The sequence below is a fragment of the Oncorhynchus clarkii genome, chromosome 17 (assembly GCF_045791955.1).
Source record: "Oncorhynchus clarkii lewisi isolate Uvic-CL-2024 chromosome 17, UVic_Ocla_1.0, whole genome shotgun sequence".
In the NCBI taxonomy this organism is placed as follows: Eukaryota; Metazoa; Chordata; class Actinopteri; order Salmoniformes; family Salmonidae; genus Oncorhynchus; species Oncorhynchus clarkii.
Genome location: NC_092163.1, coordinates 6,708,548 through 6,733,633, shown reverse-complemented (window position 1 = coordinate 6,733,633; position 25,086 = coordinate 6,708,548). Strand labels below are relative to the sequence as shown.

Here is a 25,086-nt window from a genome sequence, read left to right as displayed (position 1 = left end):
CCTCCACATTGACTCTGTACTGGTACCTCCTGAATATAGCCTCCACATTGACTCTGTACCGGTACCCCCTGTATATAGCCTTCACATTATCTCTGTACTGGTACCTCCTGTATATAGCCTCCACATTGACTCTGTACCGGTACCCCCTGTATATAGCCTCCACATTGACTCTGTACCGGTACCCCCTGTATATAGCCTCCACATTGACTCTGTACTGGTACCTCCTGTATATAGCCTCCACATTGACTCTGTACCGGTACCCCCTGTACATAGCCTCCACATTGACTCTGTACTGGTACCTCCTGTATGTGGCCTCCACATTGACTCTGTACTGGTACCTCCTGTACGTGGCCTCCACATTGACTCTGTACTGGTACCCCCTCTACATAGCCTCCACATTGACTCTGTACCGGTACCCCCTGTATATAGCCTCCACATTGACTCTGTACTGGTACCCCCTGTATATAGCCTCCACATTGACTCTGTACTGGTACCCCCTGTATATAGCCTCCACATTGACTCTGTACTGGTACCCCCTGTATATAGCCTCCACATTGACTCTGTACCTGTACCTCCTGTATGTGGCCTCCACATTGACTCTGTACTGGTACCCCCTGTATATAGCCTCCACATTGACTCTGTACTGGTACCCCCTGTATATAGCCTCCACATTGACTCTGTACTGGTACCCCCTGTATATAGCCTCCACATTGACTCTGTACTGGTACCCCCTGTATATAGCCTCCACATTGACTCTGTACCTGTACCTCCTGTATATAGTCTCCACATTGACTCTGTACCGGTACCCCCTGTATATAGCCTCCACATTGACACTGTACCGGTACCCCCTGTATACAGCCTCCACATTGACACTGTACTGGTACCCCCTGTATACAGCCTCCACATTGACACTGTACTGGTACCCCCTGTATACAGCCTCCACATTGACTCTGTACCTGTACCTCCTGTATATAGTCTCCACATTGACTCTGTACCGGTACCCCCTGTATATAGCCTCCACATTGACACTGTACCGGTACCCCCTGTATACAGCCTCCACATTGTCTCTGTACTGGTACCCCCTGTATATAACCTCCACATTGACTCTGTACTGGTACCCCCTGTATATAGCCTCCACATTGACTCTGTAGCCACGGTATATTTTTTTATTGTGTAACTTATTTTCTTACCTCTTATTTTTCTTAACTACATTGTTGGTTAAGGGCTTGTCAGTAAGAATTTCACGGTAATGTCTACTACACCTGTTGTAGCTTTGTATTGTAGCTTTAAGGCAATAGTATGGTCACATCTAGATATAAAATTAACAGAGTAAATGTGTATTAACACACTACCTATTCATGGAAGTATTTATGCATCATCTACATATTCATATTAAGCTTCTACGTCAGTGTACAGGAAAGTATTAGTTGTAAAACGTAAGAGAAAATATATCAGCTCATTGTTAAATTATTATGACGTTCTTTCAATACAAAAAGTGTACTGTTTCCAAACTGCGTTACCCACTCCAGCCAGCAGATGGCGACGAGCGTCTTTCAGGTGATGATTCTTCCGTGACGTATAATGTACTGGACGGACGCTTCTTCAGGAACAACAAGGCGGCTACTCTTTCAACCACCTCTTTAGCTTGCTAGCCAACATAAAACTGAAAGATTGACGCTTTAGATCATCTTAATGTACATTATCTAATCTCAGTGTTTTAAACACAAATCTGTTGACGCATTAACTGGTTAACTGTAACCTAATTTGCAAACTTGTTATATATTGATACTGAGGTTAGCACTAGGCAAGTCGCTAATAATAGCTAACTAGCTAGCTAGCTACCATCCCTGACCATGAGCTCACTAAACTACTCATCCCCTGCTAAAGAAGACGAGGTTTGCCGTACGGAGAAAGAAGCTCTGGCGCTGAACATTGTCGTGGAAGATGAAGAGGAGGATGTTACAGTGAAAGAAGAGAAAGAACCTTTTAGAATGAAAAAGGAGGAAGATGAGACTGTTATAGTGAAGGAAGAAGAGGCTGTTATAGTGAAAGAAGAGAAATAACCTTTTAGAATGAAAAAGGAGGAAGAGGAGACTGTTATAGTGAAGGAAGAAGAGGCTGTTATAGTGAAAGAATCTTTCAGAATGAAAAAGGAGGAAGAGGAGGCTGTTATAGTGAAAGAAGATAATGAACCTTTTGGAGAGGAAGGGGATGCTATCTCAATAAAGGTGAAGGGGGAAGACGTTTTGGCAGTGAAAGAGGAAGAGACAGAATATCAGATTAACACCAGTGAGTACTGTCTTCAACAGGGACACAAACTATGCAGTTGTTGAACTAATGTGTGGTTTTAAAGTGGCATTCTACTGAAGTTCTACACTTGAATATGTTGTTCAGTACTGTAGGAATTGTTAAAGGGTCAATCTGCCATTGGTTCATATATTTTAGGGACTTTTCAATTCGATGTATTGAATTCTCCATGTTGTCTATATTAAAGTTCCCCTCATCTAGTATAACAGGCTTTTAAAATTCAATATTGAAACAAAATCTCTACTTAAAATATCAAAGGGACGGAAAAGGCCATTTTGTCGAACAATGCTTTTACATTTGCATTTTAGGCCCTGTTTAGAGATATTAATGCCTCTTCTAAGACCCTTTGTGATTGTAATAGTAGATCATAAGTTTACCACCTGTTTGATGTTCTAGTTCACACAGGAGAGAGACATGACTATGGTGGATCCTCTGGGGAGCCTCAACAACATCCTGATGCTGACGAGGCAGAGAAGAGTCTCTCCAGATCAGAACACCAGATGGTACAGATTGGTCTGGACTAGCAAACAGCTTGGTCTGGTCTAGCATACAGCTTGGTCTGGTCTAGCATACAGCTTGGTCTGGTCTAGCATACAGCTTTGTCTATCGGGCTCTGGACTGGGTTTCTGTAAAGCACTTTATGACAACAGTGGCATCAGCATCCATAATGATATGTGTCTGTGTCCCCTCTTTGTGGTTACCAGGACAACGCTAGCCCTTCCTCCCTCCTGGAGTCCCCGTGTCATGCCTTTCCCGGTAGCGCCTTACTGCTGGGTATAAAGAGGTTGTCTGTGCTGCTGGTGGACTGCAGGAAAACAACGGGGCTGAGTGGAACTGTGAGAGGAGGAGAAGAGAAGAAAGGATCAGATTTGACACATCAAAGTAAGTGCTGTAGTTTAGTTTGAACAAATACAATAGATCTGCCCACCGGTATCTGTTACTAGGACAACCAGCAGAGTTATGTTAGTTGACAGGAAGATAGACTGGTATCTGTTACCAGGACAACCAATGATTCCATACATTGAAACTAGTCCAGTGGAGTTTTCCTTCTACCCCTCTCTCTCCCTGTAGTGCTGTACTGAAACAGCTGCTCTCCCTCTCTCTCCCTGTAGTGCTGTACTGAAACAGCTGCTCCCTCTCTCTCTCCCTGTAGTGCTGTACTGAAACAGCTGCTCCCCCTCTCTCTCCCTGTAGTGCTGTACTGAAACAGCTGCTCTCTCCCTGTAGTGCTGTACTGAAACAGCTGCTCTCTCCCTGTAGTGTCACGTGACTTGTGGCTTGTTTCTGGATGCGGCCGTCCCTTTGCTACTTTGCCAGTTAATGAATTATTCAGAAATCCGCAGTGTGTTTGTTCTTTTATTAAAGCTATAGGCCTTTGGCTTTGAATTGTTTGATTATCTGCGAGAAAAAACACTTTTCAACCCATGTGATCGATTACATAATAAAACACTATTGGCTGTGGAGGTCCTCCTGTGGAGGTCCTGGGCGGTTATTCGTGGTCTGTGTTTGTGAGGCCAGTTTGGACATACTGCCAAATTCTCTAAAACAACGTTGGAGGCAGCGTAGCGTAGAGGAATGTACAGTACCAGTCAAAAGTGTGGGGACACCGACTCATTCCAGGGTTTATCTTTATTTTTACTATGTTCTACATTGTAGAATAATAGTGAAGACATCAACTACGAAATAGCACATCATGTAGTAACCAAAAAGTGTTAAACAAATCAAAATATACAGTATATCACAAAAGTGAGTACACCCCTTACATTTTTGTAAATATTTGAGTATATATTTTCATGTGACAACACTGAAGAAATGACACTTTGCAACAATGTAAATTAGTGAGTGTACAGCTTGTATAACAGTGTAAATCTGCTGTCCCCTCAAAATAACTCCACACACAGACATTAATGTCTAAACCGCTGGCAACAAAATTGAGTAAAATTGTATATTTAAGATTCTTCAAAGTAGCCACCCTTTGCCTTGATGATGACAGCTTTGCACACTCTAGGCATTCTCTCAACCAGCTTCATGAGGTAGTCACCTGGAATGCATTTCAATTAACATGTGTGCCTTGTTAAGTTAATTTGTGGAATTTATTTAGTTCTTAATTGGAGTTGGCGTTGGAGCCACTCAGTTGTGTTGTGATGAGGTAGGGGGGGTATACAGTGTTGTGATGAGGTAGGGGTGGTATACAGTGTTGTGATGAGGTAGGGGTGGTATACAGTGTTGTGATGAGGTAGGGGGGGTATATAGTGTTGTGATGAGGTAGGGGGGGTATACAGGTAGGGGGGGTATACAGTGTTGTGATGAGGTAGGAGGGGTATACAGTGTTGTGATGAGGTGGGGTGGTATACAGTGTTGTGATGAGGTAGGGGGGGTATACAGTGTTGTGATGAGGTAGGGGTGGTATACAGAAGACAGCCCTATTTGGTAATAGACCAAGTCCATATTATGGCAACAACAGCTCAAATAAGCAAAGTGAAATGACAGTCCATTACTTTAAGGTCAGTCAATCAGGAAAATGTTTCTTCAAGTGCAGTCGCAAAAACGATCAAGCGCTATGATGAAACTGGCTCTCAAGAGGACTGCCACAGGAAAGGAAGACCCAGAGTTACCTCTGCTGCAGAGGATAAGTTCATTAGAGTTACCAGCCTCAGAAATTGCAGCCTAAACACATGCTTCACAGAGTTCAAGTAACAGACACATCTCAACGTCAACTGTTCAGAGGAGACTGTGTGAATCAGGCCTTCATGGTTGAATTGCTGCAAAGAAAACCCTACTAAAGGACACCAATAAGAAGAAGAGACTTGCTTGGGCCAAGAAACATGAGCAATGGACATTAGACCGGTGGATATCTGTCCTTTGGTCTGATGAATCCGAATTTGAGATTTTTGGTTCCAAGTGTCTTTGTGACATCATGTCTTTGTGAGACGCGGAGTAGATGAACAGATGATCTCCACATGTGTGGTTCCCACCGTGAAGCATGGAGAAGGAGGTGTGATGGTGTGTAGGTGTGGGTGCTTTGCTGTTGACTATATCAGTGATTTTATTTTGAATTCAAGGCACACTTAACCAGCATGGCTACCACAGCATTCTGCAGCGATATGCCATCCCATCTAGTTTGGGCTTAGTTGGACTGTAATTTGCTTTTCAACAGGACAATGACCCGACACACCTCCAGGTAGTGTAAGGGCTATTTTACCAAGGAGAGTGCTGCATTAGATGACCTGGCCTCCACAACCCCCTAACCTCAACCAAATCGAGATGGTTTGGGATTAGTTGGACCGCAGGGTGAAGGAAAAGCAGCCAACAAGTTTTCAGCATATGTGGGAACTCCTACAAGACTGTTGGAAAGGGATTCCAGGTGAAACTGGTTGAGAGAAAGCAAGGGTGTGGGAACTCCTTTGTTTAACACTTCTTTTGGTTACTACATGATTCCATATTGTTTTTTCCTAGTTTTGATGTCTTCACTATTATTCCACAATGTAAAAAAATAAAGAAAAACCCTTGAATGAGTAGGTGAGTCCAACCTTTTGACTGGTACTGTACATTCAATTCCCTGACAACAGCTCCAGTGGACATTCCTGCAGTCAGCATGCCAATTGCCCGCTCCCTCAGAGATCTGTGGCATTGTTGTGTGAACAAACTGCACATTTTCGAGTAGCCTTTTATTATCCCCAGCACAAGGTGCACCTGAGTAATGATAATGCTTTTTAATCAGCTTCTTGATATGCCACACCTGTCAGGTGGATGGATTATCTTGGCAAAGGATAAATGTTCACTACCAGGGACAGAAACAACATTGTGCAACAAAATTCTGCAATCTTTTATTTCAGCTCATGAAACATGGGACCAACACTTTACATGTTGCGTTTATATTTTTTTGTTCAGTATAGTTGCTATCAGTTTTAGGAACATATGATGTCCTAGCGAATTCATAACATGTGAATGAACAAGCCTTTTCATATTTTGTAATGTGGCTATATAGTTTTAGGAACATCTCCCCAAAATATTTCACCAGACTTTTTACTCTACCCGAAAAGTCATAACATCAGCGATTAGTCAAAAATGTAGAAAATGTATGAACATCTCAAGAAACCCTTTCAACAACGGGGAGATGTTACTGATGTGCTTTGTGTCTTCGGCGTGAAAACAAGCTTTGGACTTCCACACAAAATTACTTTATTTTAGGTTTAAAGAAGTGTGTACGTCACATTCTGTATCATACAGCTATGAATGTTATATATTTAGAACCACCTGCTCGATTGGAATCCAGCGACGTCTGTGTCTTCAGTGTCCGAGAACTGTTTAATTTTTTTGTGTTCTGATTTCTAAAACAGAAAGAATAATAAGTAATGTAAACATAGCAGTAATTACCAGGAAGCTCTACAACATCATTTGTTTTAAAATCACACCAAGATTAAAACTGGCCCCAGGTTATTGAGGGATCTCAATAGGATTGACCCTTTATCATGTGGAGGTTTCATTCATGTCTCTATTTAAATAAACACTCTGTCTTTGGCAGGAGAAAGACCAGACTCAGAAGAACCAGAGCCAGGGACGTCCAAACCAGCAAGACGACACCAGTGCTCCCAGTGTGAAAAGAGTTTTAACCACATACGTAACCTGAAAACACATAAGAGAATACACACAGGGGAGAAGCCTTACCACTGCTCCCAGTGTGGAACGGGTTGTAACCGGTTAAGGGACCTGAAACAACACGAGAGAATACACACAGGGGAGAAGCCTTACCACTGCTCCCGGTGTGGAAAGAGTTTTACCCAGTTATGTAACCTGAAAACACATGAGCGTATACACACAGGGGAGAAGCGTTACCACTGCTCCCAGTGTGGAAAGAGTTATACAACATTTGGGAGCCTGAAAATACATGAGAGAATACATACAGGAGAAAAGCTGTACCACTGCTCCCAGTGTGGAAAGAGTTTTAACCAGAAAGGATACCTGAAACAACATGCGAGAATACACACAGGGGAGAAGCCTTACCATTGCTCCCAGTGTGGAAAGAGTTTTAACCAGAAAGCCCACCTGAACCAACATGAGAGAATACACACAGGGGAGAAGCCTCACCACGGCTCCCAGTTTGAAAAGGGTTTTAACAAGTTAAGGGACCTGAAACGACATGAGAGAATACAGACGGGGGAGAAGCCTCACCACTGCTCCCAGTGTGGAAAGAGTTTTACAATGTTGGGGAGCCTGAAAATACATGAGCGGATGCATACAGGAGAAAAGCCGTACCACTGCTCCCAGTGTGGAAAGAGTTTTACAACGTTAGGGAGCCTGAAAATACATGAGAGAATGCATACAGGAGAAAAGCCGTACCACTGCTCCCATTGTGGAAAGAGTTTTACCCACTTAAGTAACCTGAAAACACACGATAGAATACACACAGGGGAGAAGCCCTACAACTGCTCCCAGTGTAGAAAGAGTTTTACCCACTTGTGTAACCTGAAAACTCATGAACGAATACACACAGGGGAGAAGCCTTACCACTGCTCCCATTGTGAAAAGAGTTTTACAGAGTTAGGTAACACGAGAAAACATGAGATAAAACACAGAGGAGATCAAGATGTTGGCTTCTGAACAGTATGACATCGGGAAGATGAAGGCTTCTGAACAGTGGGACAGATAAAGGTCCAATACATGGTGGGTCAGTAGTCCCCAGAGACTCTGAATGTGTCTTGACTTTCCAGTGTTTTCCGTACTCCGTATATCATATTTTGTATATCGTACTCTGTCCTCAATTTGAGAGAAAAAATCCAATTAGAGCAGTTTTTCCTCAACTCGGTCCTTGGGGGATGATCAGCTTTACTATTGATCATAGATTGTAGATTCCATCAATGTAATTGTCTGCATCATTTCCAATTACCCATATATTTTGGGGGGTAAATGTACATATATACTGTTATCTCAGAATGATGTTGGGGATAATTAGGTAGTAAACTCCACCAGAAATACATTAACATGTATGACTTTAAGTTAAACAATAATTTTCACTCATGACTACTGGTTTCAATTGACATTTTCATCAAACTAACAAACAAATATTTTATGAATTTATTGTTACAAATCAACTTGCAAGGTTTCTAGCTAACTAGCCTTACCAGCCTGCTAACGTTAGCCTTACCAGCCTGCTAACGTTAGCCTTACCAGCCTGCTAACGTTAGCCTTACCAACCTGCTAACGTTAGCCTTACCAACCTGCTAACGTTAGCCTTACCAGCCTGCTACTGTTCAAAACTTTTAGAACACCTAATTTTTTCATGTACTCTGAAATTAAAGCATCGAACAAATAAACAATTGGAGACAAAATGAATAAATAATGGAATCTTTTTATTTATCAAAATGTAATCAACATTTTTTGACTCAGAGCCGCACATCAGGGTATAATCACCCTCTAGGAGCTCCAAGCTGTCTTCATCAGGGTATAATCACACTCTAGGAGCTCCAAGCTGTCTTCATCAGGGTATAATCACACTCTAGGAGCTCCAAGCTGTCTTCATCAGGGTATAATCACACTCTAGGAGCTCCAAGCTGTCTTCATCAGGGTATAATCACACTCTAGGAGCTCCAAGCTGTCTTCATCAGGGTATAATCACACTCTAGGAGCTCCAAGCTGTCTTCATCAGGGTATAATCACCCTCTAGGAGCTCCAAGCTGTCTTCATCAGGGTATAATCACAAACACTGCGGGATGCCTCCAAGACAGGCCACTCGATTTCGTCTCTGTGTTATATTGGCATCGAACATGTCACCCTCCCTAGGAGAGGGGGTGACCTTGATAATTTATTGTTAATACGAGAGGCTGCCTGGATCTTTAACTTAAAGACCCTTGCTCCCTTTCTGTCTCAACGTAGACTTTGATCTGAAGCCATTCTTGTGATTATTGTGACTTTGCCATTGTAATTGTTTGTAAGCTTGTGTAGTCAAATTAATCTATGATCGTATGCTATCCATTTGTTGTTTGTATGCTGTTCTTTGTGTGACATTTTAATATTTGATAATTAACCAATGATATTAGGCCACTCTTGGCCATGATTACAGACACCTGTGTCTTTTGACACGACATAAACGAGTCATCCCGCAGTGTTTGTGATTATACCCTGATGAAGACAGCTTGGCTGTTGGTAATTACATTTTCGCATCTGAGCTCCTAGAGTGTGCGGCTCTCTTGAGTTTTCAAGTTTTCTACTCCGCTAGCCAGCACCTCGCCTCAATAGGTGTGCGTTTCTTTTTCTTCTAGAACCTTTTGCAGACATAACAGCCGAACAAACTCGTGGCATTCTTTCTACAATGGAAATAAAATTATTGTTTGGAATGTTCTTCCCAACATTGTTACAGAAATTCTCACAAATGTGTTGCACTGGTTTCTTTGCTTTCGCCCTTTGGCACAGTTGATCCCAAAACAGCACCATGGGGTTTAAGGCTGGAGAGACTGTGCTGGCCACTCCATGATTTGAAGACTACCGTCTTGTTCTTTTCTTCTAAGGTAGTTCTGACATCGCCTGGAGGTATGTTTTGGGTCATTATCTTGCTGTAGTATATATATATATACACACAGTTGAAGTTGGAAGTTTACATACACTTAGGTTGGAGTCATTAAAACTTGTTTTTCAATCACTCCACAAATGTCTTGTTAACAAACTATAGTTTTGGCAAGTCGGTTAGGACATCTACTTTGTGCATGACACAAGTAATTTTTTCCAACAATTGTTTACAGACAGATTATTTCACTTATAATTCACTGTATCACAATTCCAGTGGGTCAGAAGTTTACATACACTAGGTTGACTGTGCAAAATTCCAGAAAATTATGACATGGCTTTAGATGCTTCTGATAGGCTAATTTACATAATTTAAGTCAATTGGAGGTGTGGGTGTATTTCAAGGCCTACCTTCAAACTCAGTGCCTCTTTGCTTGACATCAGGGGAAAATCAAAAGAAATCAGCCAAGACCTCAGAAAACAAATGTAGACATCCACAAGTCTGATTCATCCTTGGGAGCGATTTCCAAATGCCTGAAGGTACCATGTTCATCTGTACAAACAATAGTACGCAAGTATAAACACCATGGGACCACGCAGCCGTCATACTGCTCAGAAAAGAGACCCGTCTCCTAGAGATGAACGTACTTTGGTGCAAAAAGTGCAAATCAATCCCAGAACAACAGCAAAGGACATTGTGAAGATGCTGGAGGAAACAGGTACAAAAGTATCTATATCCAGAGATATTCGTATCCAGAGAGACTTACAGCAGTGAGTGCATATGTTTTCGTACAGGTCCCCCGTGGGAATCAAACCCTCAACACTGGCATTGCAAGCTACTACCAACTGAGCCACACTGGACCGTGTTAACGGATGTGTCTGTTTTATGTTTTTTTTCTTCATGAGCTTGCTTTTCTTTAATTGATTTTTCAAACCAATTTGGAGGGATGTGTTTGAGCTTGTCAACTTTTTTTTCTTGCTGGAGAGCAGGTTCATCTGCATAAACCAGGTCTTCTAGAGTTGAGGTGATCCGGTCCATCTGATGCCCCTCTTGCCATTTTTCAGGATCTGTGTCATAAACCAGGTCTTCTAGAGTTGAGGTGATCTGGTCCATCTGATGGCCCTCTTGCCATTTTTCAGGATCTGTGTCATAAACCAGTCATTGGGTCGGGGGGGGGGGGGGGGGGGGGGGGGGGGGGGGGGGGCATCCTTGTCCATTACAGACAACCTGACAGCAGAAATCGGTGTAGAAAGTCTCAATGACATTGACTATTTTGGGAGAGATTCCATAGTGGCAAAAGTGTTTTTTATATGGCTATTCAGGGGGCTTTTGTCTTTCAGATTTGATGCACCTGATGCGTTTCTTGACATTGTTCCATTGTTCCATTGTCTTCCATGTTGCGGATGATAGCGACTGTTTTTCCCTCCTACAGCCCAGAACTGTCTTGCCAGCCTCTTCCATTGGCCGGTTCAAAAGCGTAGGTGGTCCTATCCACTTCCTTGTGGGGGACGATTAAATATATTGTTTAGGGATGATGTTGAACTGACGCCTGGCCTCTGGGTGGTTCAACTTGGCAGAGTCTAAACCGGTTGTTCTTTTTCTCTCTCTCCCCCAGTTGAACTTCAGAGACATCTTCCTGATCAACAGACTGTGTTCACTGCTTACTTCTACCTCTCTTTTGCTTCTATCTTTAAGGGAGTTTTTTTTTAAAGGGAGTGTGTTTTTGTTCATGCCACATGAAAACAAATTATATATATATTAAATCTAATTCCATCTCTGACATCTAATTAATATATCTCTGACATCTAATTAATATATCTCTGACATCTAATTTCATCTCTGACATCTAATTAATATATCTCTGACATCTAATTTCATCTCTGACATCTAATTCTGTATCTGACATCTAATTCCATCTCTGACATCTAATTAATATATCTCTGACATCGAATTAATATATCTCTGACATCTAATTAATATATATCTGACATCTAATTAATATATCTCTGACATCTAATTCCATATATGAAATCTAGACCTACTTTTGTTTTTGTTTCATGTTGAGACATGATCACATCTAAAATCAGATTGGGAAATTTAATGTGTATTTTGTTTTGATATAAACCCTTAGATGCTCATTGTATGATTGGTACATAAACCCTTAGATGATCATTGTATGATTGGTACATAAACCCTTAGATGCTCATTGTATGATTGGTACATAAACCCTTAGATGCTCATTGTATGATTGGTACATAAACCCTCAGATGCTCATTGTATGATTGGTACATAAACCCTCAGGTGCTCATTGTATGATTGGCACATAAACCCTTAGGTGCTCATTGTATGATTGGCACATAAACCCTTAGATGCTCATTGTATGATTGGTACATAAACCCTTAGATGCTCATTGTATGATTGGTACATAAACCCTTAGATGCTCATTGTATGATTGGTACATAAACCCTTAGATGCTCATTGTATGATTGGTACATAAACCCTTAGATGCTCATTGTATGATTGGTACATAAACCCTTAGATGCTCATTGTATGATTGGTACATAAACCCTTAGATGCTCATTGTATGATTGGCACATAAACCCTTAGATGCTCATTGTATGATTGGTACATAAACCCTTAGATGCTCATTGTATGATTGGTACATAAACCCTTAGATGCTCATTGTATGATTGGTACATAAACCCTTAGATGCTCATTGTATGATTGGTACATAAACCCTTAGGTGCTCATTGTATGATTGGTACATAAACCCTTAGATGCTCATTGTATGATTGGTACATAAACCCTGAGATGCTCATTGTATGATTGGTACATAAACCCTTAGATGCTCATTGTGTGATTGGTACATAAACCCTTAGATGCTCATTGCATGATTGGTACATAAACCCTTAGATGCTCATTGTATGATTGGTACATAAACCCTCAGATGCTCATTGTATGATTGGTACATAAACCCTCAGATGCTCATTGTATGATTGGTACATAAACCCTCAGATGCTCATTGTATGATTGGTACATAAACCCTCAGATGCTCATTGTATGATTGGTACATAAACCCTTAGATGCTCATTGTATGATTGGTACATAAACCCTCAGATGCTCATTGTATGATTGGTACATAAACCCTTAGATGCTCATTGTATGATTGGTACATAAACGCGTAGATGCTCATTGTATGATTGGTACATAAACCCTTAGATGCTCATTGTACGATTTGGATATAAACCCTTCATGTTCATCATTTGGATATTTATAAATTCTAATTAACAAATAGATTAATATCATTTTCATTTTATTTATTCTAACCTTGAAACCTCTTTAATTTAGTCATTGTGTTTCATTGAGATAATTTGTGTAACTTGTCATCAAGCTAAAGGTGTATGAAAATGTGATGACGTTATGATAACATTGATAAGTTGTTGACATAAAAGTATTAAAAAACTCACTACCTCATGAATGTTTCCATCAGTATTATTAAAACAGTCACTACATCATGAATGTTCCATCAGTATTAAAACACTCACTACATCATGTTCCCATCAGTATTATTAAAACACTCACTACATCATGAATGTTCCCATCAGTATTAAAACCCTCACTACATCATGAATGTTCCATCAGTATTATTAAAACCCTCACTACCTCATGTTCCCATCAGTATTATTAAAACACTCACTACATCATGAATGTTCCCATCAGTATTAAAACCCTCACTACCTCATGAATGTTCCATCAGTATTAAAACCCTCACTACCTCATGAATGTCCCATCAGTATTAAAACCCTCACTACCTCATGAATGTTCCCATCAGTATTATTAAAACCCTCACTACCTCATGAATGTTCCATCAGTATTAAAACCCTCACTACCTCATGAATGTTCCCATCAGTATTAAAACCCTCACTACCTCATGAATGTTCCCATCAGTATTAAAACCCTCACTACCTCATGTCCCATCAGTATTAAAACCCTCACTACCTCATGAATGTTCCCATCAGTATTATTAAAACACTCACTACCTCATGAATGTCCCATCAGTATTATTAAAACACTCACTACCTCATGAATGTTCCCATCAGTATTAAAACCCTCACTACCTCATGAATGTTCCCATCAGTATTATTAAAACCCTCACTACCTCATGTCCCATCAGTATTAAAACACTCACTACCTCATGAATGTCCCATCAGTATTAAAACATTCACTACCTCATGTCCCATCAGTATTAAAACATTCACTACCTCATGAATGTCCCATCAGTATTAAAACATTCACTACCTCATGAATGTCCCATCAGTATTAAAACACTCACTACCTCATGAATGTCCCATCAGTATTAAAACATTCACTACCTCATGTCCCATCAGTATTAAAACATTCACTACCTCATGAATGTCCCATCAGTATTAAAACATTCACTACCTCATGTCCCATCAGTATTAAAACACTCACTACCTCATGAATGTCCCATCAGTATTAAAACATTCACTACCTCATGTCCCATCAGTATTAAAACATTCACTACCTCATGAATGTCCCATCAGTATTAAAACATTCACTACCTCATGAATGTCCCATCAGTATTAAAACCCTCACTACCTCATGAATGTTCCATCAGTATTAAAACCCTCACTACCTCATGAATGTCCCATCAGTATTAAAACCCTCACTACCTCATGAATGTTCCCATCAGTATTATTAAAACCCTCACTACCTCATGTCCCATCAGTATTAAAACACTCACTACCTCATGTCCCATCAGTATTAAAACCCTCACTACCTCATGAATGTTCCCATGTTTTAATAATACTGATGAGAACATTCATGAGTCATCCATGTTAATGCGACCTCATCCTCAGTAGCCTATTCGGTTCATATCCATGTTAATGCGACCTCATCCTCAGTAGCCTATCCCAGCAGGGCAACGGAAGCGCTTCTTACCTCGAAATCGCCTCACTCTTCATGTCGAATAAATGAGTCTGTCCATTTGAACTAAGCAAGCCGCTAAATCGATCATTTTACATATTGCCTAGGTTACTGAAAGGCTATCTGAAATTAGATGTAGGCCTATCGGGGACCTGCATCTAGCTAACCAACCCATGGCAAAGGTTAATTGCAGTCATAAACCCAGAGTTTAGTCAGTAAATCTATGCCTGTTGAAATGACAAACGTTTGTAGTCTTAACGTTTGTAGTCTTAACATCTGGGACACAATAACGTCACAATTGCCAGAAAATTGCCTAACATTCGTTTTTATAATTCATCCAAGTGTTTCTTGCACAGAGGTTGAGATCCTCTGTCCAACTTTCATCCCTCACACTCTCCTGTTGGATTTATCTGTAGCTATTATGCACGTGCCATACGGGATTTATTTACAATCATAACAGACAAACGAGTTAAATCGACATCCATTGATGGAAAATGATACGGCAAATTTAATGATGGCGAATTATAATTTCTCTTGCGACATAATTAAATTATTTTTAGTCACCTTTAGCTCGCAAGAATTATTGTTTCAATGGGAAACCGAATGTTGCTTCTTACATTGTTGCAAGTTAAGTTGATATTCCTACTTAAATCGTTAAATCGCTCGATAACGTCCTGGAAAAGGAGTTTGACTAAATCTGGCAACTCCGATGTTGCTGCGAAATGTTGTTTTAGTTTTTTTTAGAGGGTGCGTTCGTTTTCAGGCCTTCTGGGCGGGTTTGGAGTGGTCATTGTTATAGATAGAAATTGTATCTAGACCTGGCAACCACAACAGCAGCTAGTCGGCCACCATTGTTCAGCAGCTTGCTAACAAACATAGCAGAAACATTGGAGCCCTTTAGACGCTATCTGTGATTATTAGCAACACACTTTCGTCGTATCTACCAGTTACCCCATTTAATAGCATATTTACGTTGTGGTTGTCAGTCAGCTAGCTGGATGGTTACATTACCACTAGGCTAGTCGCTAACGGTAACTAGCTAACGTTAGCTAGATAACATCTCCGAATATGAGCTCCCTAAACTACTCCCTCCCTGCTAAAGAAGGGGAGGTCGGATGGACGGAGACAGAAACTCCCGTGAAAGAGGAGAAGGAAGAGGAGGCTGTTACAGTAAAACAAGAAGTAGAGGGTGAAGCTGGTACATTGAAAGAAGAAGAGAAAGAAGCTTTCGGAGTGAAAGAGGAGAATGATTATACCGTGAAAGAAGAGGAGGAAGAGAAACAAGACGATGCGTTTTTTGGAGTGAAAGAGGAGAAAGATTTTACCGTGAAAGAAGAGGTTGAAGAGAAACAAGACGATGCGTTGTTTGGAGTGAAAGAGGAGGCGGCGATGACAGTAAAGGTAGAGGAAGACGTTTTTAGAGTGAAAGAGGAGGAGATGACTGTCTCGTTGGAGGAAGAGGAGACTGGAGATATCATTAACACCAGTGAGTACTGTCTCAAAAACGGGTAAAAACGTTGAATATGTGTGTGTGTGTGTGTGTGTGTGTGTTTTTTTAAGGGGGTATTGTACTGATATTGTACAGTTGAATATGTTGTTCTTCTGTACTGTAGGGATTGTTGAAGTTACAAATAGTGGAGACCACCAACAAAACGTAACAATGGATTAAATGCATTCTACTGTTCTTTCTTTGATAAAGGTAGAGAGCTGATTTACATTCCTGCGCTCTGTATGAATATAATAGGTTCTCCATCAGTGGATGGAGTGGAGCATTAAATATAGAGTCCTGGACAGAGTCTTGTCCATCAGTCGCTGTGGATGGAGTGGAACATTAAATATAGAGTCCTGGACAGAGTCTTGTCCATCAGTCAATGTGGATGGAGGGGAATATTAAATATAAAGTCCTGGACAGAGTCAATTCTGAATTCAACTAAGGATAACCGTTGAAGGTGGCTTACCTCTTAGCCAGCTAAGTTTCTATGGCAACAAATCATTCAACTCAAATCTTCTCCTAGGCAGGTTAAGGGCCAATCAGGAGGCAGATTAACTCCACTTTGTCCTGACTCAAGTGTCTGAGCTGCGAGTTATGGTGTGGAGCCATGTGTTAATAATGTATAGTAGTGATTCTACACCAGGATAGAAGCCATGTGTAGTAGTGATAGTAGTGATTCTACACCAGGATAGAAGCCATGTGTAGTAGTGATAGTAGTGATTCCACAACAGGATAGAAGCCATGTGTAGTAGTGATTCTACACCAGGATAGAAGCCATGTGTAGTAGTGATAGTAGTGATTCTACACCAGGATAGAAGCCATGTGTAGTAGTGATAGTAGTGATTCCACACCAGGATAGAAGCCATGTGTAGTAGTGATAGTAGTGATTCTACACCAGGATAGAAGCCATGTGTAGTAGTGATTCCACACCAGGATAGAAGCCATGTGTAGTAGTGATTCTACACCAGGATAGAAGCCATGTGTAGTAGTGATAGTAGTGATTCTACACCAGGATAGAAGCCACGTGTAGTAATGATTCTACACCAGGATAGAAGCCACGTGTAGTAATGATTCTACACCAGGATAGAAGCCATGTGTAGTAGTGATTCTACACCAGGATAGAAGCCATGTGTAGTAGTGATTCTACACCAGGATAGAAGCCATGTGTAGTAGTGATTCCACACCAGGATAGAAGCCACGTGTAGTAGTGATAGTGGTGATTCCACACCAGGATAGAAGCCATGTGTAGTAGTGATTCTACACCAGAATAGAAGCCATGTGTAGTAGTGATTCCACACCAGAATAGAAGTCATGTGTAGTAGTGATTCTACACCAGGATAGAAGCCATGTGTAGTAGTGATTCTACACCAGGATAGAAGCCATGTGTAGTAGTGATTCCACACCAGGATAGAAGCCATGTGTAGTAATGATTCTACACCAGGATAGAAGCCATGTGTAGTAGTGATTCTACACCAGGATAGAAGCCATGTGTAGTAGTGATTCCACACCAGGATAGAAGCCATGTGTAGTAGTGATTCTACACCAGGATAGAAGCCATGTGTAGTAGTGATTCCACACCAGGATAGAAGCCATGTGTAGTAGTGATAATAGTGATTCTACACCAGGATAGAAGCCATGTGTAATAGTGATAGTAGTGATTCTACACCAGGATAGAAGCCATGTGTAGTAGTGATTCTACACCAGGATAGAAGCCATGTGTAGTAGTGATTCCACACCAGGATAGAAGCCATGTGTAGTAGTGATTCTACACCAGGATAGAAGCCATGTGTAGTAGTGATTCTACACCAGGATAGAAGCCATGTGTAGTAGTGATTCCACACCAAGATAGAAGCCATGTTTAGTAGTGATTCTACACCAGGATAGAAGCCATGTGTAGTAGTGATAGTAGTGATTCTACACCAGGATAGAAGCCATGTGTAGTAGTGATTCCACACCAGGATAGAAGCCATGTGTAGTAGTGATTCTACACCAGGATAGAAGCCATGTGTAGTAGTGATAGTAGTGATTCTACACCAGGATAGAAGCCACGTGTAGTAATGATTCTACACCAGGATAGAAGCCATGTGTAGTAGTGATTCCACACCAGAATAGAAGTCATGTGTAGTAGTGATTCTACACCAGGATAGAAGCCATGTGTAGTAGTGATTCTACACCAGGATAGAAGCCATGTGTAGTAGTGATTCCACACCAGGATAGAAGCCATGTGTAGTAATGATTCTACACCAGGATAGAAGCCATGTGTAGTAGTGATTCTACACCAGGATAGAAGCCATGTGTAGTAGTGATTCCACACCAGGATAGAAGCCATGTGTAGTAGTGATTCTACACCAGGATAGAAGCCATGTGTAGTAGTGATTCCACACCAGGATAGAAGCCATGTGTAGTAGTGATAATAGTGATTCTACACCAGGATAGAAGCCATGTGTAATAGTGATAGTAGTGATTCTACACCAGGATAGAAGCCATGTGTAGTAGTGATTCTACACCAGGATAGAAGCCATGTGTAGTAGTGATTCCACACCAGGATAGAAGCCATGTGTAGTAGTGATTCTACACCAGGATAGAAGCCATGTGTAGTAGTGATTCTACACCAGGATAGAAGCCATGTGTAGTAGTGATTCCACACCAAGATAGAAGCCATGTTTAGTAGTGATTCTACACCAGGATAGAAGCCATGTGTAGTAGTGATAGTAGTGATTCTACACCAGGATAGAAGCCATGTGTAGTAATGATTCTACACCAGGATAGAAGCCATGTGTAGTAATGATTCTACACCAGGATAGAAGCCATGTGTAGAACTGATTCCACACCAGGATAGAAGCCAAGTGTAGTAGTGATTCCACACCAGGATAGAAGCCATGTGTAGTAGTGATAGTAGTGATTCTACACCAGGATAGAAGCCATGTGTAGTAGTGATTCTACACCAGGATAGAAGCCATGTGTAGTAGTGATTCCACACCAGGATAGAAGCCATGTGTAGTAGTGATAGTAGTGATTCCACACCAGGATAGAAGCCATGTGTAGTAGTGATTCCACACCAGGATAGAAGCCATGTGTAGTAGTGATTCCACACCAGGATAGAAGCCATGTGTAGTAGTGATTCTACACCAGGATAGAAGCCATGTGTAGTAGTGATTCTACACCAGGATAGAAGCCATGTGTAGTAGTGATTCTACACCAGGATAGCCCAACATGTTGGGGGGCATCTCAGATTGTATTGGTCATTCTCACATAAAAACGTAATTAGGAGGAAGGATGTATGTTTTTTTAAACATTTGTATCACAAACCGTTTTTGAGAAAATCAGGATGAAAGTGGCCATTTTAGACCTCTACATGCCTCCTGTCAGACCCCATGACCTCTGAACCCTACATGATACAGACATCTAGTCATTAAACTGTATGACCGTATGACCTCTGAACCCATCATCTAGTCATTATACTGTCAGACCCCATAACCTCTGACCCGTACATGATACAGACAACATCTCGTCATTATTCTGTCAGACCCAATGACCTCTACGTGATACAGACATCATCTAGTCATTATACTGTCAGACCCCATGACCTCTGACCCCTACATGATGCAGACAACATCTAGGCGTCGTTATACTGTCAGTTTCAATTTATTCAACATTCAAATATTCATTTTATCTCAAAAGTTCTCCTTTTTAATTTGGTTCATTTGAAGGCATATTGTTTGTCAAAGTGTACTCCTCAATTCGGCCTACTTCACATGTCCAGAGTGGGCTCTCTTGTTCATTTTGAAGCTGTGCTTCATTTTATGAGCTTCACCAACACAGTGAATGTGAAAATGCATTAAAAAAAAGGGACCTCTCTCTGTTGGCGATTTGCTGAACGTGCAATCGTCAAGGAGGGATGTGATTGGTTAATGACCTACAATGTACATTTCTATGTATAAAATGGGAGATATCTTCAGAGAGATGTGACGTGTTTAAAAGAAACGATCCTAAAAAGAAGCAAAAAGGGTCATTTCTTAAATTAAAAACTTGGAGCTGATTTTTCTGGTGTTTTTTGTTGTTGTCTCATGTCCAACAATAACACTTTTTTATATATATATATATATATATATATATATATATATATATATATATATATATATATATATATAAATAAATATTATTTTTTTCTTCACAGAAAACTTGGTGGGCCAAATAAAAACACCTGTGGGCCAAATTCGGTCCGCGGGCCGGAAGTTGGGGAACGCTGCTATAAGGAGTGTAAGACACCGAGATGTTGTTCGTATCATGAACGGTTCACAGATCATAGGGTCTTAATGGAAGCATGAATAGGTCTCCACATTAAGTTTCTATGTGAGAATTACCAGAACAATCTGAGATACCCAACATATATTTCTGGGGTTTGCCCTCTCGCTAAGATTGCGTTTTTATTTATTTCTTTATTTCACCTTTATTTAACCAGGTAGGCTAGTTGAGAACACCTTTATTTAACCAGGTAGGCTAGTTGAGAACACCTTTATTTAACCAGGTAGGCTAGTTGAGAACACCTTTATCTAACCAGGTAGGCTAGTTGAGAACACCTTTATTTAACCAGGTAGGCTAGTTGAGAACACCTTTATTTAACCAGGTAGGCTAGTTGAGAACACCTTTATTTAACCAGGTAGGCTAGTTGAGAACACCTTTATTTAACCAGGTAGGCTAGTTGAGAACACCTTTATTTAACCAGGTAGGCTAGTTGAGAACACCTTTATTTAACCAGGTAGGCTAGTTGAGAACACCTTTATTTAACCAGGTAGGCTAGTTGAGAACACCTTTATTTAACCAGGTAGGCTAGTTGAGAACACCTTTATTTAACCAGGTAGGCTAGTTGAGAACACCTTTATTTAACCAGGTAGGCTAGTTGAGAACACCTTTATTTAACCAGGTAGGCTAGTTGAGAACACCTTTATTTAACCAGGTAGGCCAGTTGAGAACACCTTTATTTAACCAGGTAGGCTAGTTGAGAACACCTTTATTTAACCAGGTAGGCTAGTTGAGAACACCTTTATTTAACCAGGTAGGCCAGTTGAGAACACCTTTATTTAACCAGGTAGGCTAGTTGAGAACACCTTTATTTAACCAGGTAGGCTAGTTGAGAACACCTTTATTTAACCAGGTAGGCTAGTTGAGAACACCTTTATTTAACCAGGTAGGCTAGTTGAGAACACCTTTATTTAACCAGGTAGGCTAGTTGAGAACACCTTTATTTAACCAGGTAGGCTAGTTGAGAACACCTTTATTTAACCAGGTAGGCTAGTTGAGAACACCTTTATCTAACCAGGTAGGCTAGTTGAGAACACCTTTATTTAACCAGGTAGGCTAGTTGAGAACACCTTTATTTAACCAGGTAGGCTAGTTGAGAACACCTTTATTTAACCAGGTAGGCTAGTTGAGAACACCTTTATTTAACCAGGTAGGCTAGTTGAGAACACCTTTATTTAACCAGGTAGGCTAGTTGAGAACACCTTTATTTAACCAGGTAGGCTAGTTGAGAACACCTTTATTTAACCAGGTAGGCTAGTTGAGAACACCTTTATTTAACCAGGTAGGCTAGTTGAGAACACCTTTATTTAACCAGGTAGGCTAGTTGAGAACACCTTTATTTAACCAGGTAGGCTAGTTGAGAACACCTTTATTTAACCAGGTAGGCCAGTTGAGAACACCTTTATTTAACCAGGTAGGCTAGTTGAGAACACCTTTATTTAACCAGGTAGGCTAGTTGAGAACACCTTTATTTAACCAGGTAGGCCAGTTGAGAACACCTTTATTTAACCAGGTAGGCTAGTTGAGAACACCTTTATTTAACCAGGTAGGCTAGTTGAGAACACCTTTATTTAACCAGGTAGGCTAGTTGAGAACACCTTTATTTAACCAGGTAGGCTAGTTGAGAACACCTTTATTTAACCAGGTAGGCTAGTTGAGAACACCTTTATTTAACCAGGTAGGCTAGTTGAGAACAAGTTCTCATTTGCAACTGCGACCTGGCCAAGATAAAGCAAAGCAATTTGACACAAACAACAACACAGATTAACATCTTCCGCTTCATTTGAACAATATTTGAGGCAGAGGACTGATGAAATGTTAGGGTTGCTTTGTCTTACCTTGCTTCATAGGGGCTGGGTTACCAGAGCAACAGCCAGGAAGAGAAGCGCTTCAAGGAAGGGGCCGTAGAGCTAGCCGGCAAATAAGCAGAGGGGGGAGGCAGGAGCTACGCCGGGCCACGGGAGAGTCAGAGGGTAATCTGATGGGTATTCCAGAGAGATGTGTGGCCACGGGAGAGATTCCAGAGAGATGTGTGGCCACGGGAGAGTCAGAGGGTAATCTGATGGGTTTTCCAGAGAGATGTATGGCGAGGGAGAGTCAGAGGGTAATCTGATGGGTTTTCCAGAGAGATGTGTGGCCACGGGAGAGTCAGACGGTAATCTGATGGGTTTTCCAGAGAGATGTATGGCGAGGGAGAGTCAGAGGGTAATCTGATGGGTTTTCCAGAGAGATGTATGGCGAGGGACAGTCAGAGGGTAATCTGATGGGTATTCCAGAGAGATGTGTGGCCACGGGAGAGTCAGAGGGTAATCTGATGGGTATTCCAGAGAGATGTATGGCGAGGAAGAGTCAGAGGGTAATCTGATGGGTATTCCAGAGAGATGTATGGCGAGGGAGAGTCAGAGTATGTATGGCGAGGGAAATCCCAAATAAACACATTCCCAAGGCAATAATCCAGAGCTGGGTCAGGGAACCAGGAGGCCAGCAATCAGAGGAAGAAGCTAAACAGGTGGATATTATCAAACCAGTGCAGTCCAGACTCAGACGTAGGAAAAACAGCCAATACGCAAGCTAGCTAGCACTATTAAACCAAGGTGGTAAAAGTCACAAAACTCACTTAGCTCTAAAAGTTGACAAAAAATAACAGGCCTAAAAGTAGACAAAAAAAAACAATGAAAAACAAACACTGTTAACTAAACAGGTACCAGGCAGTACGCGGCAGTCAAGCACGACGCCAGCAGATACTCTTGCCCAGATATGACATCGTATTTAATGACCTTTTGACCCAGACTTCGGTCACACCAATTGCAATATCTCAGCAATGGTAAGGCCTAAAGACGTGAAACAAAGTCCACTGTGCTTCTGAGAGTATGTTGTATCAGCTTTAAAAGCAATGTTTATTTTATCCGCATAACACCCTACCATGACTACTGCCATCCTACCACTACCAAGACTGTTTCACAACCATAAATACTAACACCCTACCATGACTACTGCCATCCTACCACTACCAAGATTGTTTCACAACCATAAATACTTTAAACACACATTTCTTCAGTAAATCTCATTTTCGAGTTAAATAATCTGTTTGTCTTTGGCAGGAAAGAGAACAGACTTTCATTCTGACAGTGGGAAGAGTCCTTCAGAGGAACCAGAGACATCCAACCCAGCAAGGCGACACTGCTGCTCCCAGTGTGGAAAGAGTTTAACTCAGTTAGGGAACTTGAAAATACATGAACGAATACACACAGGAGAAAAGCCTTACCAATGCTCCCAGTGTGGGAAGCGTTTTACCCTGTCAGGACACCTAAAAGTGCATGAAAGAACACACACAGGTGAGAAGCATTTAGCAAGACCACACCACTGTTCCCACTGTGGAAAGCATTTTACTCAGTTAGGGAACTTAAAAATACATGAACGAATACACACAGGAGAAAAGCCTTACCAATGCTCCCATTGTGGGAAGCGTTTTACCCAGTCAGGGTACTTGAGAACCCATACGAGGACACACACAAGAGAGAAACCCTACAAATGCTCCCAGTGTGGAAAGAGTTTTACCCAGTCAGGACACTTGAAAGAACATAAGAGAACACACACAGGGGAGAATCCTTACCAATGCTCCCAGTGTGGGAAGCGTTTTACCCTGTCAAGTCACCTAAAAGTGCATGAAAGAACACACACGGGGGAGAAGCCTTACAAATGCGCCCAGTGTGGAAAGAGCTTTACCACATTAGTTCAATTGAAAGAACACAAAAGTAAACACACAGGGGAGAAGCCGTTCCACTGCTCCCAGTGTAGAACAAGTTTTACACAATCAGGAGGCCTAAAAATACACATGAGAATACACACAAAAGAGAAACCCTACCAATGCTCCCAGTGTGGAAAGCGGTTTGCCCGGTCAGGGCACATGAAAGAACACAAGAGAACACACACCGGGGAGAAGCCTTACCAATGCTCCCAGTGTGGGAAGAGTTTCACCCTGTCAGGGCACTTAAAAGTGCATGAAAGAACACACACAGGGGAGAAGCCCTACCAATGCTCTCTGTGTGGAAAATGTTTTACCACATCACAGAATCTTAAAGTACATGAGAGAATACACACAAGATAGAATCTTTACCACTACTTCCAGTGTGGAAATTGATATTTCACATCACATGAAGAGGGAGTGGTTACAGAATTGATTGGACAACACCTAGTAAGAAATACTATACACGTTAAACATGTGAAATACTGTAGATATGTTATTTAAAAAATGCAACTCGAAGCTAGAAGCATCAAAGTGCCTAGAAAGGTAGTTCTAACCTTTAAATATGACTGGGCAAAGTCATTAGTTCTACCCTTAAATATGACTGGGCAAAGTCATTAGTTCTACCCTTAAATATGACTGGGCAAAGTCATTAGTTCTGCCCTTAAATATGACTGGGCAAAGTCATTAGTTCTACCCTTAAATATGACTGGGCAAAGTCATTAGTTCTACCCTTAAATATGACTGGGCAAAGTCATTAATTCTACCCTTAAATATGACTGGGCAAAGTCA

General features: G+C 41.2%; 1 protein-coding gene across 2 annotated transcripts; it reads left to right on the top strand.

Moving 5' to 3' along the window:
• Positions 1 to 2,072: 2,072 nt before the first annotated feature.
• LOC139370056 (zinc finger protein 585A-like) lies at positions 2,073 to 24,660 on the top strand. Of its 2 annotated transcripts, XM_071109365.1 has the most exons (5): positions 2,073 to 2,289; positions 2,713 to 2,810; positions 3,012 to 3,189; positions 6,830 to 7,896; positions 23,707 to 24,660. In XM_071109365.1, the coding sequence occupies exons 1-5, from the start codon at positions 2,073 to 2,075 to the stop codon at positions 24,655 to 24,657; spliced, it is 2,511 nt and encodes an 836-aa protein (XP_070965466.1). In that variant the 3' UTR covers positions 24,658 to 24,660. The 2 variants fall into 2 exon arrangements, with proteins under 2 accessions (XP_070965466.1, XP_070965467.1); XM_071109366.1 differs by lacking the exons at positions 2,073 to 2,289; positions 2,713 to 2,810; positions 3,012 to 3,189; positions 6,830 to 7,896 and adding an exon at positions 15,824 to 16,241 and having other exon boundaries at positions 23,651 to 24,660.
• Positions 24,661 to 25,086: the final 426 nt, after the last annotated feature.

What these genes read in the sequence shown, in the direction of transcription:
- LOC139370056 (XM_071109365.1), top strand. Translation starts at nt 2,073, where the DNA reads ATGAAAAAGGAGGAAGAGGAGACTGTTATAGTGAAGGAAGAAGAGGCT. An exon ending in AGAATATCAGATTAACACCA is followed by an intron (nt 2,290 to 2,712) that starts GTGAGTACTGTC and finishes TAGTTCACACAG; the next exon opens with GAGAGAGACATGACTATGGT. An exon ending in ATCAGATTTGACACATCAAA is followed by an intron (nt 3,190 to 6,829) that starts GTAAGTGCTGTA and finishes CTCTGTCTTTGG; the next exon opens with CAGGAGAAAGACCAGACTCA.